This window comes from Armigeres subalbatus, chromosome 2 (assembly GCF_024139115.2).
Source record: "Armigeres subalbatus isolate Guangzhou_Male chromosome 2, GZ_Asu_2, whole genome shotgun sequence".
NCBI classification, from domain to species: Eukaryota; Metazoa; Arthropoda; class Insecta; order Diptera; family Culicidae; genus Armigeres; species Armigeres subalbatus.
Window position 1 is genome coordinate 93,104,344 of NC_085140.1, and position 16,734 is coordinate 93,121,077.

General features: G+C 42.9%; 1 protein-coding gene across 3 annotated transcripts; it reads left to right on the forward strand.

The window, feature by feature from the left end:
* The first annotated feature begins 1,421 nt into the window (after positions 1-1,421).
* LOC134210016 (uncharacterized) lies at positions 1,422-13,326 on the forward strand. Of its 3 annotated transcripts, XM_062686043.1 has the most exons (3): positions 12,336-12,473; positions 12,533-13,005; positions 13,074-13,326. In XM_062686043.1, the coding sequence occupies exons 1-3, from the start codon at positions 12,458-12,460 to the stop codon at positions 13,146-13,148; spliced, it is 564 nt and encodes a 187-aa protein (XP_062542027.1). In that variant the 5' UTR covers positions 12,336-12,457; the 3' UTR covers positions 13,149-13,326. The 3 variants fall into 3 exon arrangements, with proteins under 3 accessions (XP_062542026.1, XP_062542027.1, XP_062542025.1); XM_062686042.1 differs by lacking the exon at positions 12,336-12,473 and adding an exon at positions 1,422-1,559 and having other exon boundaries at positions 12,533-13,326; XM_062686041.1 differs by having other exon boundaries at positions 12,533-13,326.
* The last annotated feature ends 3,408 nt before the right edge of the window (positions 13,327-16,734 follow it).

A 16,734-nucleotide genomic window follows, 5' to 3' on the forward strand; every position in this document is an offset into this window, starting at 1 on the left:
ATTTAAAAATTTAAGTTTTAAATCCTAGATATCGATTGAACGCCACTTAATTTACGGGGTCAGTTTACTTCTAGCAATACCAGAGCTGATTGCGTCCTTGACTTCTTACTCTACGAACCGACTGGGCGTAAATTCTATCCTAACGCTTTCCCATAGCATAATTTTATTTGTTCTTCTCAATCTCCTCCTCCGTTGTGCTGCACCATTCACTGTAATGGCAATTGGAGGGCAGCAACTGTGAGGTGCACGATGGATGATGGTGCAGTTAACAGACGTTGGCGTTGTACCCCAGAAATCCCCGCACGGCAACAAAGTGGAGAATTATGCAAATCGTGGGAGTGGATGGAAGTGAGAGAAAAAGTCTATTACCGTAATTAAAGGTCACGATGGGCTGAACCGGACACAATGTTGTCCCAGAAAAGCTGCTTCTTCTGTACTCTTCTTTTTGTTGTTGTTGTTGTTGTCGCCATCTTCGTCAAGATGTTTTATCCTGTCTTCCTCGGCTGTTAGGATTTTGGGAAAACGAAATGAGGAAACGGGAGCATTCTGTTAGATCCTCGTAATTAAACTAATTGTGGTAGCAAATGCGATTAAACGTAATGGCTGTCACTATCTTATCGGGTATGCTATCAAAAAAATCTTCTACAAATTGAATAAACTTTATTAAGTATTCCTTAATGTTCTAACAAATATATTAAAGCTCGATTGTTTCTATTGTCAATAGTGTTATAAATAAGTTAATTCGTTCTATTAGTTCTATTGACTAATTTCTTTTTCCTAAAGTACTCGTTTCTGTGCGAAGGAAGCTTTGTCGTTATTTTGCGGTCATTTGTGTTCTCCAGGGTCCAGTGTTGGCGCTTTTTAGTTGGGTTCAGCATAAACGACACGTGATTTCGTTTCAATACTTCCAATAGTATCGCTCCATACGTATTATAACTGGCCATCATCGCCTTCAAGCGCAGCTCTTCTGCCTGGTAAATTTCGTGTGTCTGCTGTATGTGTTGAATAATCCGTTTTTTCTGGCATGAGCACAAGTTCTGAGACCATTCATCCCACTTGGCGCGTGCATCCTTTTCCACGAGGGCATCCAGCGCCTTTCTCAGAACGTCCGGCTCGGTGTCTCGTTTGTCCTTGGTGAAGTCCCATCGGTCGACTGGTTTTTCTGCATCGGCGAATAACTGCGCAAAGTCTCGCAACCCAAACTTCTTATTGGACTCAGTCAAAGATTTGCCGTGTTCACGCGATAAATCGTCTATCGAATACACAAACTCGATTGTGGGTTTGTATTCGTCAGTTGGATTCGCAGTCATCAGTGCTCCTATGGCGTTCTGCGGTGGGTTCACGACCCGGTACTTTTGGTTGGCGACGGTTACATGCAGAACGTGTGTTTCGAGTTCGATGGGCCCTACGCGGCGGATTAATTGCCCGTTTACCTTACGGAATTGTTTTTTGTCCATTTTGGTGGAAATTATTATTTCGGATACACGATACCGCGATGTGACATACGAAGCGTACGATACAAGACTGAATTGTTTGATGAATCCACAAGAAAACAAAAGGTATACCATTGTCTTGTGATCAACTGACCAGTTGACCACCACGGTATTCGTTATGGTAGGATTTGAACTTCGATGTAGTTGAACATATTTTTTCGTGCGTGTAAAATCTGTGCTACAGAAAAAATACCACCACTAGGTACAGCTGAAAACTTCTTAAGGCTAGATTATATGGTTCAAGTGACTTATGAAAATAAATGGACCAATCATTTAATTTAAAAAACAAATTAGGAGCATTGGCGTAGAGCAACTTAAAAAATATACCGTTATCCGGGGAAACATTGATAATTTTTTTATTGTTTTGTAATTATTTCCTCCAACTTTTAGAACGAGTACTATAACATGTAGATTGTGGGAGGGTCATTTTGAGGAAGAAGGAGTGGAGGGGGAGGGGTTTTGTTTAGAAAACGAAGAATTCAGTGCAACTTTCAACTTCTAGGACCGATTGCAACTTAATTTTGTACACATATTCACTATGATGAGCTGATTATATATGAGAGTAATTGGAGAAAAGGGGAGGGGTATTGTTTAGAAAGCGGACAATTCAGTGTAACTTATGAGCTTCTGGAACGATTTCAACCAAATTTGGTACACACGTTCTCCTAGAATACATTCTCTATGCCGTGCGAGATTAAAAAGTAGGAGGGGTACTGTTTAGAAAATGAAGAATTGACCGTAGCTTCTGGAACCTTGGGATTAACTTCTGTGTAACTTCGGAATTCCTAGACCGATTCTGTTCCTATATTCTTTAGCCTAAGTAGGCGATTATATAGGGGATGGGAGAATCATTAGAAAAATAAGGCGGGTGTGGTAAGACATTTCATTACAACTTTGGGACCCCTTGACCGATGTCAACCAATTTTAGGACACATGTTCTCTTTTATAAGGAGATGATTATAGGGAATATGAGTGTTTTGCAGAAAACGAGTACTATAGTTAAAGTGAACGAATGGAGTGATTTGAAGAAACGAGGTAGAAGAAAAAAAAAAGAAAAAAGAGAGTTAAGAAGAAAAATAAGAATAGAAAAAGAAGAAAGAAGAAATAAGACAGATAGAAGAAGAGGAAAGAAAGAAGGAAGAGGAAGAAAAAAATAAGAAGAAAGGAGGAAGATTACAGAACAAAAAGAATGGAAAAACAGTTAGTTAGAGAGAAAGCGGAAATGGAAATGGAAAGTTAATAGATTTCAGTTTAGTTTTTACGTAATTGAAAAAGTTCTTTTCGCCGGATTTAATTTTTTTTAATTCTATGATGTCTCGACTGTTAAATATAAGTGATGGGATTCGGCTTTACAGTCTCAAAATTGTTCAAACAATAATGTTTTAACTGCCCGACGTTTCGGCTGTGTTTGGCAGCCTTCTTCTGGGGGCTGCCAAACACAGCCGAAACGTCGGGCAGTTAAAACATTATTGTTTGAACAATTTTGAGACTGTAAAGCCGAATCCCATCACATTTTTTTTAATCGTTTTTCAATTTTCGCGAATGTTTAAAGTTCAGACACACTTGTTCCACCGATATAGCTTCTGGGTTGTTCTATTGGAAAATTAATATATATATATATATATATATATATATATATATATATGAGGGTTTGAACGTATAACATGAGGCTAACGCGATGATACTTTTATGCCCCTCACGATGAGGTTGAATAAGAGTAGCCGATTATCTCGGAGAAGTAAAAAGTCAACTACGCCATAGCTCCGGTTAGCGCAGCGAGGGCTAAAATACTGTGAAGGGGGCCCTGGTGCTTCACAGGCTCCGTTTGCGGTTAGGTTCTTATTAGACCCCCCTAACCATTCATTCGTAGGCACGGTAAGCATAAAGCCGCATCACACCGAAAATTAGGGGTCACCTGTAAGGTGGACTTTTACCACTGGAACAGGCAATCCGTAATGTTATTCTTAGCCAGATAACCAGCTGCCGACACCACACGGCTATCTAGGCTGTTCGTGGAGAGAAGTTGACATTGACTTTACGTCAACTCTCAATTTGGCCGAACAGCCGACTCTCAGGACTCTCAGCATCAGGAGGGGCATATTCCAAGGCGATACCTTTAGTCCTCTATGGTTTTGCCTTGCCATGAACCCTCTTAGCAGAGCACTCAACCAACACAACTATGGCTATCATTTGAAGAGTGGGGAAAGGAGTACAAACATTACCCACCCCTTCTTTATGAACGACTGTTGTTTGCGGAGAAGCTGTCTGTGGAGAAGCTGCACCAATTTCTGCGGCTTGTAACGGTATTCAGCAACGACATCCGGATGGAGTTTGGTATCGATAAATGTCGATCCATACATCTACACCGGGGTCACCTGGTGGATGCTGACAGTTTCCGCGTCAACGAACAGGAGGAGATTCGAAACATGGTTGAAGGCGAAACGTACAAGTTCCTAGGTTTCCTGCAACTGAAAACTTGGTTAACCAGTTTGTCGCCTACTACAAATATGTGCCTGTCCCGGTTCTGGAAAATAGTTTCGTGAAGCTGTACTAGGATCGCGAGATCATAACGGATGTCCTCATTCGTGCCAATCGGCCCGATATTGTGGTCTACGACAAAAGGATGAAGCGGGTAACCCTCATCGACATTGCTGTACCGCTAGACCATAATGTCCAAACAACATTCTCCAACAAGATAACGAAGTACCACGACTTGGCGGAGGAGTTAGAGCAGTTGTGGCACCTGGAGGACGTGCGTATAATTACGGTTGATATCTTAGGAACCGGAATCATCCCGAAATCTCATCAGAGATCCTTAGGAGAGCTGGAACTATGTCATAACCTCCATAGCATCCAAAAAGCAGTGGTTCTTGGAACTTGCAACATCGTAAGAAGATTCCTGAACCACCTTAACTAATACATCCGGTGTAAACGTTTATTATAGGATTTTAAGTCAACCAGTGAATGAGATCCACAAAGCCTAATCCCCTTTGACATTCAGTCGAAGGGATATTTGGGCGAATGGAAATGGTTTTCTTTTTTTTTTTTCATTGGTACTCTTTATTTCACTCAATAATTAGTAATTTATCTAACCAACCACAATTCGTTAATTATTGGTCGAAAATTTAATTTAAACCACATGGTCTTACAACCTAATGTCAATTAGACACAATGTCCTTCAGACCAAGTGTAATTTGACGAAACATCATTGGACTAAACATCTTTTGAGATTTATCGTATTCGCTTAGAGGGGTTTGCCAAAGTAAATATCCTGTCGGGAGTATTCACCGTTTTCCTATTATTTATTCTTTTTATGAACCCGTCATTCTTTGGACTATCTTGGGGCAATAATTATGTTACTTTATGAACAAACACCGCAATATTTTTTTTAAATTTTTATCGACTTAAGATTTTTTTTATCAAATATCCATTTGACGAAACGTCATTCGACTAAATGTATCAAGATTATTCATTCGAAAAAGCTTTCGACCTAATGTCCATTCGACCAAATGGTCGGTCTTCTGCCAAACCGTGATTTGGCAGAACCCTGGCCAAACGTTCTTTCGACCAAACGTCATTCGACCAAATGCACGAAGATTCTTCATTCTAAAGTCTGATTTAAACTAAATGTCCATTTGATCAAATGTCCATTCGACGTAGTATCTTTTCGACCAAACAACATTCGAGCAAATGTGCTACGGATCTAGTGGGCTAAAAATTCATTTTCGACTAAATGTCCCTTCGACCAAATGTCCATTCGACGTAATGTCCTTTCGACGAAATGGTACAGATTCGGTTATTAGTATCATAAGGATCCTTTTATTATTATAGAGTTTCCACCTACCCCAGGCAATCTGAATGTCAAAGGGGATAAGGCTTTGTGGATCTCATTCACTGGTTGACTTAAAATCCTATAATAAACGTTTACACCGGATGCATTAGTTATGGTGGTTCAGCAATCTTCTTACGATGTTGCAAGTTCCAAGAACCACTGCTTTTTGGATGCTATGGAGGTTATGACATAGTTCCAGCTCTCCTAAGGATCTCTGATGAGATTTCGGGACGATTCCGGTTGCTAAGATAACAACCTTAATTATACGCACGTCCTCCAGGTGCCACAACTGCTTCAACTCCTCCGCCAAGTCGTGGTACTTCGTTATCTTGTTCGAGAATGTTGTTTGGACATTATGGTCTAGCGGTACAATATCGGGCCGATTGGCACGAATGAGGACATCCGTTATGATCTCGCGATCCCAGTACAGCTTCACGAAACTATTTTCCAGAACCGGGACAGGCACATATTTGTAGTAGGCGACAAACTGGTTAACCAAGTTTTCAGTTGCAGGAAACCTAGGAACTTGTACGTTTCGCCTTCAACCATGTTTCGAATCTCCTCCTGTTCGTTGACGCGGAAACTGTCGGCATCCACCAGGTGACCCCGGTGTAGATGTATGGATCGACATTTATCGATACCAAACTCCATCCGGATGTCGTTGCTGAATACCGTTACAAGCCGCAGAAATTGGTTCAGCTTCTCCACAGATTCCGCAAACAGCTTCAAGTCGTCCATGAAGAAGGTGTGAGTAATGTTTGTACTCCTTTCCCCACTCTCAAAATGATAGCCATAATTGTGTTGGTTGAGTGCCCTGCTAAGAGGGTTCATGGCAAGGCAAAACCATAGAGGACTAAAGGTATCGCCTTGGAATATGCCCCTGCTGATGCTGAGAGTCCTGAGAGTCGGCTGTTCGGCCACATTGAGAGTTGACGTAAAGTCAATGTCAACTTCTCTCCACGAACAGCCTAGATAGCCGTGTGGTGTCGGAAGCTGGTTATCTGGCTAAGAATAACATTACGGATTGCCTGTTCCAGTGGTAAAAGTCCACCATACAGGTGACCCCTAATTTTCGGTGTGATGCGGCTTTATGCTTACCGTGCCTACGAATGAATGGTTAGGGGGGTCTAATAAGAACCTAACCGCAAACGGAGCCTGTGAAGCACCAGGGCCCCCTTCACAGTATTTTAGCCCTCGCTGCGCTAACCGGAGCTATGGCGTAGTTGACTTTTTACTTCTCCGAGATAATCGGCTACTCTTATTCAACCTCATCGTGAGGTTAAATAAGAGTAGGGTTATGAATATCTGTTTTAATTAGTTTTCAACAAATTGTCCCCTATATGGTTTCGCATTATGCATTTTTTACAATGTGCTTTGTGTATGTTACCTATATGGATTCGCATTATGCGTTTTTTCACAGTGTACTCTGTGTCTCGTCCTTGACGTTTGGCTTCGGCTGCTCTTGGTCAATCTCAACGTGATTTTAAATAAGAGTGGGGTTATGAATATGTGTTTTACTTAGTTTTCAACAAATTGTCACATATATGTATTCGCATTATGCGTTTTTCACAGTGTACTCTGTGTCTCGTCTTTGACGTTCGGCTTTGGCTACTCTTGTTCAATCTCAATGTGAGTGTGGGGTTATGAATATGTGTTTTACTCAGTTTTTCAACAAACTTCCACCTATATGGATTCGCATTATGCATTTTTTTTTATAATGTACTTTGTGTTTGTCACCTATATGGATTCCCATTATGCGCTTTTCACAGTGTAATCTGTGTTTCGTCTTTAATGTTTGGTTTCAGCTACTCTTGTTTAATCTCAACTTGAGGATGAATAAGGGTGGGGTTATGAAAATGTTTTTTTACTTAGTTTTTTTTTCAACAAATTGTCACCTATATGGATTCGCCTTATGCGTTTTTTTTACAATGTACTTTGTGTATGTTACCTTTATGCATTCGCATTATGCGTTTTTCACAGTGTTTTTCTCTGTGTCTTGTCCTCGACGTTCGGCTTCGGCTACTTTTGTTCAATCTCAACGTGAGGTTAAATAAGAGTGGGGTTATGAATATGTATTTTACTTAGTTTTCAACAAATTGTCACTTATATGGATTCGCATTATGCGTTTTTCACAGTGCACTCTGTGTTTCGTCTTTGACTTTCGTCCATTGTTACGTCCTCTGTGTTTTTGTGACACCTCTCTTTAGTCCCTAGCTGAATGCGTGTGAGTCTACATAATTGGCTGTCCTATAAATGGTTCCATTCTCCTTTCCAACTTCACTTCCTCTTCTTTCCCCTTTTCATTTCCTTTTCCGTCAGGTAAATGATGAGAAAGGCCAGTGAAGGCGATGGCACAAATCTCCCAAATTGAGGGGAACGTGCCTCCTGAGCCGACGTTCTGATACCTGATCTCGTCGATAGATTTGATGTCGCAATTCAGCTGATAGTCCTCCTGCGCCAGATGCGGGGCACTGAATCCATGGTCAGCTTCACACACAGCGCGATAGATTTCGTGGCGGTTCTGGCTTCCCACGAAGTATCCTCGCAACTGCTGAATCTGGGAAACACATAGTGTTTGTATATCGGTGACGCCTCTTCCTCTTACTGTACGTGGCATGGTGAATCTCTCAATGGACGATTTTGGATGGCGCATGCGATGCTTAGTGAATGCCACTCGTACTGCTCGTTCTAACGCCTCCAAGTCAGTCTTGGTCCACTTCACCACCCCGAAACTGTATGTCAACAAGGGCACAGCAAGCGTGTTTATCGCCTTCACCTTGTTGCCGGCCGACAAGAGGTTCTTCAAAATACCGTTGACACGATGCAAGAACTTTTCCTGCAGCTCTTTCTTGATCGTCGTATGGCGAATTCCTTTCAGTTGCAGGAAACCTAGGAACTTGTACGTTTCGCCTTCAACCATGTTTCGAATCTGCTCCTGTTCGTTGACGCGGAAACTGTCGACATCCACCAGGTGACCCCGGTGTAGATGTATGGATCGACATTTATCGATACCAAACTCCATCCGGATGTCGTTGCTGAATACCGTTACAAGCCGCAGAAATTGGTGCAGCTTCTCCACAGACAGCTTCTCCGCAAACAACAGTCGTTCATAAAGAAGGGGTGGGTAATGTTTGTACTCCTTTCCCCACTCTTCAAATGATAGCCACAGTTGTGTTGGTTGAGTGCTCTGCTAAGAGGGTTCATGGCAAGGCAAAACCATCCCTAGCAGCACACATGTTCCACGTAAGTTACTGCAACTCATATGTTACCAGAATCAGTCCCAATCAAGTTGTTGCAACTATTTCTGTATTCCTTATGCTGCTCGGGATAGAGGACTAAAGGTATCGCCTTGGAATATGCCCCTCCTGATGCTGAGAGTCCTGGACCGTAACACCTTTTCTCCATCGGTAATGTGTAGGGATGTGGTCCACATCCCCATAGCGTGCTACATTAGAGAGATGACGTTGCCGTCTATCTTATACAACTGCAGTTCCCTAACGATGTACGAGTGAGTCGTATGCCTTCTTAAAGTCGATAAACGCCATGCTCAGGCATTTTTTGCTTGTGGGTGGCCTGCCCAACAACGACTGCAATAATGATCTGATCTGATCCTTGCAGCCTCGTGTGTTGCGTCGACAACCTTTTTGTTCTTCGGTCATCAGGTTGTTGACGTCGCAATGGTTCTGCACCCTCCTCGCTACTACCGATGACAGCACTTTGTACAGACTAGAAAGGCACGTTATTGGTCTGTACTTGGCTGGGTTCAAAGTGTTAAGATCCTTCAGCAGAAGATAAGTGACACCCCTAGTGATGAATTCCGGTAGCTGACCGGGGATATCTAGTACCGTGTTGAAGCATTCCGCCATCCACCCGTGGACCGTTGTGAGTTTTTTATACCAGAAATTATGCACAAAATCGGGTCCTGGTGCAGCCCAATTCCTGGTATACCGGGTAGCCTCACGTATGTCTTGGGCGGTCACGTTGATAGCGGTCATGTCTCCAATTCCACCACAATATTGCTCTTCTTCTGCCATCCACACCCCATCGCCGTTGTTTATGGCGGGGTTCTCCCATAGATTGGACCAAAACTACGTGACTTCTCAATCTCCGGAAGGCCCTCGTCAAAATCGGCTTTGTCGTTTCGGATGTGGTTGTAGAACTCCCTTTCGTTGATGTTGAACATTCGATTTTGCTCCTTCCTCTTCGAACATTCTCCATAACGTCGCAATCGTTTAGCAAGAGCACTCTACCGCTGTACATGGGTGTCGAGGATCTCAGTTATGTTCGCCTCGGTGAGATCACGGAGTTCTGTGGGTTTCACAATTTCAGCAACATTCCGGACTAGCCTGGTTGATCGATTCCCCTGCTTGTACTGTGTTAATCGACCAACCTTTGAGCGCAGTGTGGCGATGCGGATCTCCAGACGTCGCATCCACGCGGGTTTTCGTGCTTTGGGGCGTGCACGTCCATCACTCTCACCTTGTGGACGCGTTCGCAATCCCAACGTTCTTACAACAGCCACTGCAGCCGAATACACGATAAATTGCAGCTCCTCAAGGTTCTCCATGGTTTCCAAGTACTGTGGCAAAATATCCTGGTTAAGGATGCTTACTGTACTCGTCAACCGATAGGAGTACTGCAACTTGGGTATCCGGTGTCGGGACATGGGATCTATCCCACAGAACTGTGTAACTGCTGTGTCCATATGATTGACTAGTTCGTCCTTCAATTGTTGTCGTTGCAATTCCACTGTTGGTCCTGGAGCGGCGGGTACAATCGAATCGCGACGGTTACTTGCGATTGATGCATCTAACCCAACAGAACTCCTTCTCGACGTATCGCTCGATCTTGCATACTCCTACTATCCTAGTTCCCTCTGCACTTCCCGCTTGATGTACTCTACATCTTCTGGAGTTAGGATATTATGTGACATAATAGCTCTCTGGCGTGTGTACAACTTGTTCTGGTCAAGCTGGGGTGCAAACCGAGGGAACGTCTCATTGAACATCTCCAGCATCGCCGGTCTGCCGGACATATCCGTCTCCATCCTGGTGCAAACGTAGTAGCAACGAATCACGTACTGATTCATCTGCCTTGTACACATGATCCGTTGCCGTCGGCAGCCCGCTAACGTGAGTGATTGACGTCGATCAACCACAGCATGGTGCAGCATTGCCTTGGTGATTTCTTCTGCTTCCGTTTCTGTTTTGCCTTGTTGGCACGGGCTGAGCCCGATGACTAGAGGGTCGCTGTTGAACCTCTCCTTCCTCTAGCCGCTGGCCGCTCGCTCTTTACCCTGTTCCAGGACCAGCTCCATTAGGGGCTCACTCCTCGGGCAATCGCATGGATGGTAGTCTTCTTGAGCGTAACTTCATATCCTAGTTAGAACTTCATATCTGGGTGTGCTTTCATTCCCGAAAGCTACGGGTTCTGTAAAGTTATTTAATTCTTTACAGTGCTAAATAGCTAGGTTCAAGCGCCAGTGCTCGCCCGAGGGTGGTTTTCATTGGTGCTTAGGATTTGGGAATTAAAGTATACTGGAATGAAATGGTCAATAGTAAGCATATTTCCGATTTTGTTTTTTCATTTAATAATAAAATTATTAAATTTCTTGCTCCGCAATTTTTGGTTAAAAAATAAATTATATTTTTTCATACAGTCGAATTTTGGTTAATCAAGTCTGCTGAAGTTTCGCTTTATATGTTAACCTTTATAAAGAGCAGCTCACAAACGAGTTATTTCAATTTGATTCCATTGCTTTTGCCGTGACTTCAGGGAAACACACGTCCATTGCCAACAAAATCGTTTCAAAACTGACTCGTTCATACTCGTGCTCATTACATACACGCTCAAGTCGAAATACCCAATTCAGCACAATTAAAGACACCTTCGAAAATAGCCAGATTTTTGTTTTATGTTTCATGTAATGTATTATTTACATTCTCTACATTCACCTTCTGCTCTACTCTTATTTTCAAATAAGTGGGAAATAATTTTCTAATCACTTTCAACACTTTCTAATCTTTATATTTGTGCACACAATTTACGCATTACTGCTCTAGTTGTCAGCAATTGTTAGTGCTGTATTTGGTCTCAATCTTATTTTACATAAATTTACATATTCTAAATCATGATAACGAACAACTAATGAATTTGGCTATGCCTTCATCGGTGGAGTTTTCCATGTTCATATCAACCTTCCAGCATCAAACTAACAAGTATTGAACAAAATTATTTGTACTAAACTTACTCCCGAGTTGGATTTTCTCGACCCAACTAGGTCCGATGGCGATTCCGGTCATCGATCAACTCACTCCCGAGTTGGGTTTTCTCGATGACTAGGTCCAATGTCGATTCCGGTCATGGATCAACTCACACCCGACCTGGATTTTTTTTACCTGACTAGGTCCGATGACGATTCCGGCTATCAACCCACTCACTTCCGAGCTGGATTTTCTCGACCAAACTAGGTCCGATTACGATTCCGGCCATTGACCAACTCACTTCCGAGTCGGATTTTCTCGACCCGACTAGGTCCGATGGCCCTCCTTAGCCGTGCGGTAAGATGCGCGGCTACAAAGCAAGACCATGCTGAGGATGGCTGGGTTCCATTCCCGGTGCCGGTCCAGACAATTTTCGGATTGGAAACTGTCTCGACTTCCCTTGGGCATAAAAGCATCATCGTGGTAGCCTCATGACTCATGAAATACGAATGCAAAAATGGTAACTTGGCTTAGAAACCTCGCAGTTAATAACTGTGGAAATTTCGAAAAAAAAATTGTTTTTTGTCGCAAATGTCCTGTAATGCATGAAACTTCAATCAATTTGACTGCTTGATATGAGGAAAATTTGTAAAATCTAACTTAAAAGTTGATTTCTTACTTGATAATTGTTTCCCAGTAAACTATCTTATACTGATCTAAACTATGCATAACAAAGGGATAAATAAGTTTGAGGAACATTGAGGCATGACGGATGCAAATGCCATTTCGTTTCGTATGCGTGTGGATTCCATCTGTATGATAAAAACCTGCCTTAGTATGCATTAGTTGTATATAATTATACTGTGGTAATTAAGACCACTGCCATTTTAACTATTTATTCAATTGTAGCTATTGTTGTTGTTGATATAATGGACTTGTCCACGGGTAAGAGAATTAACATGAACAATAAAAAATAATTTATTGAATCTTCACTCTGCTTCCAGCGACCATGTTCCAGAACCGAACTTCCGTCATCCAATCCCCTTCGATCTCCCGCCATCCCGTTGGTTTTCCGCTCAGACGAAACCCCGGACATTACGTGCTATATCCAGCCCCACTGCACCCGTGGGTACTCAACAACGTTGCTAGCTACCAACATCAGCCGCATTCATCCGTGGTCAGGTATTTCCAGTCGCTTACCGACGATGCTCCGTGCAGCAGTAGCGCAGCAGGGCATCCCGAGCCGGACTACGCAAGAGACGTCGAGGTGCTCGTCGTCCATCGTAAAGCGTCCTACAAGGACTTCGTACGTTCCAAGGACAAAACGTACCGTAAACTGTTAGATATGTTCGATTGGGATGCCATGAAGCTACCCGTGCAAGGGCAGTCTTCGGAAACGGTCCACAGCATTGAAGAGTCTGAATCAGGCGAAGAGACGGACAGTGCCGATGAGAGTGAGCCTCATCAGCATCAAGTGGTACATTACCCAAGAATTGAGCTTATACGGAAATATTTTAGATATGATGAACCCGTTCTTCGCTTTAGGATGTACATACCAACGGATTTCAATGGCAGTATCGCTGGGAGCTACGTGCCCTCTGGCGAACGTGTTTGGGATAAAGTTCCAGACTACTAGGAAAAAGGATAGAATTTAAACTTTGGGCCATCTGTTCAAACCACTTGACATTGCAATACTATTTTTTGACTAAAATACCTTAATATATTTAGGTATAGAGTAACATTAAGTATCTTTAGCTGGAACAATAAATAATTACACATGCTATGTATTAAGACAAAACTTAGTGTATTTTATTAAAATGGAAAAATATTGTCCATATATTATAATTTTCTGAGGGAACACACCAGAAATGGTTTCATAGTTTATATATTTTATAATTATTGTAAAAGTATTCTAGTGTGATTAAAATAACATTTTTTGTTGTTCAAAGGTTGAGGAGATAAAACCGATAAGGCTCTTTGAGACACAATAGCATTGAGGTTCTGAATGATTCTACTCAGCTAAATTAGCCAATGTCTGCAACTGATGTGCTATCATAAATTAGTCCCAAACGATTCTGCACTCCACCTCTCATTCACTTTATACAGCTCCACGTCACACTTCCTAGGCTTACTGTCTCCGCAATTCATAGACAGTATCAATTTATGTGAGAACGATGCCATTCTGCTCGTTGAGGGCTCTTATTCCGAATCTAATCATCTTACTATGTGCTCCATCGCAATCCTCAGAGCTGCTGAATTGTCATATTGAATGAAATCTCTTCCTTAATCTCATTAATAAACATAGGAAATCGTGTTTAGCAGTTACACGTTTGTTAATGCCCGCTGCCTCGTCTAATTGGTATAGTGTGGTTACTGATGATGGTGGCACAGCTCACGTTCTCTTTATCATATTCACTATAAACAAAATCTACAATCAGGAAACCGAGGAGCAGTGGGTGGTGAAGAGATTGAACCTCGAGCGTTATTCTCCCGTTCAAGTTTACAGTCACTGGGCAGCGTCAGCTGAAGGTTACTACAGAATTCCGCCCAACGAAAGCTTCACAATTACTACTCATACTACGTATGAATTTAAGCTTCTTCTAGGGAGGAAAGCTTCCCTTGCTTCGTTCCTTCCCATTCAGTAGAAGAGTGTGGTGTCTTTTGTGTGGGAGCGTTGGCTGTCATGAGTTATCTGAGTTATATTTCATTCAAGATATGCGCTCAGTATGGATTTTCAGGAGAGTATGGTTGTTAGCTTTAATGTTTACAACGGGCATGAGGAGCTTCTTGTTCTTGGCAGCATGTTTGCAGAAATGCGGTTAGATACCTATTTGTTTACAGTGGATTGTCTTTAATTCAGAATGTTATATGCGATTGTATTGAAATGGAGTTTCTATTACTCACCTCTCATTAATTATTCGCTGAAAAAGACTTCAGGAGTTTCCTCCAGAATTGCATGCACTCAAGAAACGCTCCCTCTTGCAATTTTTAAATCCATTTATAAAAAAAACCCTGATTAATCCACCTAGCGGTGTTGGTGCCTTTCTCGTGCAAAAATATGAGTGAGTGCTTTTTAGCGTGTATAGCGCAAAGAAAATAGTATTTTGGCCATAACTTCTGATCCCATAGTCCAATCTGGCCAATTTTCAACAGCAATCAATGGGACAGGATTCTCAGTCGAATGGAACATGTTGCGAGTAATTCGGCCAATGCTAAGTTCCAAAAAGTGTGTCTACAAAATTTTGTACACATACACACATACACACACACATACATACATACACACAAACAGACCTGGACGAGATCACCGAAGTCGAAGAGCTCGTCACGGCACTGCGGCGACAGTGTGAAGTGGAGACGCCCACCGCAGCCGTTCGGCTATGGAAGGGTCCGGCAGGGACGCAGGTGGCATTGGTTCGGCTATCTGCAGCGGACGCCTCCAAGGTAGTCAAGTTAGGGAGCGTCAAGGTGGGATGGTCGGTATGCCCTGTGGGCATATACGAGCAACCCGAAGTTTGCTTCAAGTGCTTGGAACCGGGGCACAAGCAATGGGACTGCAAAGACCCTGAAAGAAGCAATCTCGGCCGACGCTGCGGATTGTTTGATTTGTTCCAGCAAAGCTGTGAACAGCAAGCACCCCATGGGGGGTTCGATGTGCCCGGCGTTTAAGCGTGCTGCAAAATCAAAGTGCAGGTAACGCAGCTGGCTTGCTCGGCCTCGCCCGAGTGTTTGGTGTGGGCAGGTTTAGAGGAAACGGCGGAACACGTGTTGTTCGTGTGCTCACGTTTTCGCGCAATGCGTGACCACATGCTTGCCACGGACCAGGTGTTCGCCATTCGCCATTCCCAAGTACTGCAGAAATGCCGCGAATACAACGTGCCCACACATCATCTATGTATCGACTTCAAAGCCGCATATGATACAATCGATCGGGACATGGCAGCTAATGCACGGTTTTCCGGATAAACTGACACGGTTGATCAAAGCGACGATGGATCGGGTGATGTGCGTAGTTCGAGTTTTAGGGGCATTCTCGAGTCCCTTCGAAACCCGCAGAGGGTTACGGCAAGATGATGGTCTTTCGTGTCTGCTATTCAACATCGCTTTGGAAGGGGTAATACGAAGGGCAGGGATTCAGACCGCATCGTGCTTTCGTGCTGTGCGGTTCTTTCTCTCTTTGCGGAAGGAAGTTTTTAATACTACCCTGAAGCTATTTTAATTTCAACGGTGCTTCTTAGCGCTATTTGTACCTACTGATCCTGTTACGATCTTTGCAAGGATCCGTGCCTTCGTTTTACGTTGGACCCATTTGCGGAAATAAAATTCCGACAAGCGGTAGTACTCCAGCAAGGAGTTCTGGGAAAAACCTCTTAAAAGGTCACGTCTCCACGCTCAGCCATGAGCATTAATAAAAACAAGAGGAAGGGGGAGTCTCTGAATTCTCCACTTCCTTCAAAGAAACAAGGTTTCAAGACCGTCCTGCCAAAGCGCGGAAAAAATAGAAGGAAGCTGGAGAATTCAGATATTCCTTCTAACTCCAATATCGGAAATTATTCTTCTTCAATCGAACTGAGCAATCAGTTCGATTTGATTAATGATGAAATTGAGCAAATCGAATATACCTCTAGCCCAGGTGATTCGATTCATGCGAAAAAGCAAAGGATTCCGCCAATTGTGGTATCTGTTGTCGAGTTTTCTGGCTTCCGGAATGAGATTTTGAGTAACCTTCAGGGGATCAAGGTTTCATTTCAGATTGCTAGGAAGGGTGACTGTCGCGTTTTGCCGGGATCCTTTGACGATCGCAAACGTCTTCTTCAGTATTTAACTGAGAAGCGCCATAAATTCTTCACATACGACGACAAAACTGAGCGATTGTTCAAAGTCGTCTTGAAAGGTCTCCCCAGTGATGACAAATCACTGGATGAGATTAAAATTGAAATTTCTCAATTACTTGGATTTTCACCAGTCCAAGTAATTAAGATGAAAAAGAAATCCCACTCTGGTACTTCCCAGAATTTTATTTAGTTCATTTTAACAAAAGTGAACTAAATAATATGAAAAGTTTGGAAAAGGCCTGTATTATGTCCCATGTCCGTGTTACATGGGAACATTTCCGCGGGCCTGAAATTTCAAAACCCCACCCAGTGCCGTAAGTGCCAAAAGTGGGGTCATGGAACCAAACATTGTCACATGGATGCTAAATGCA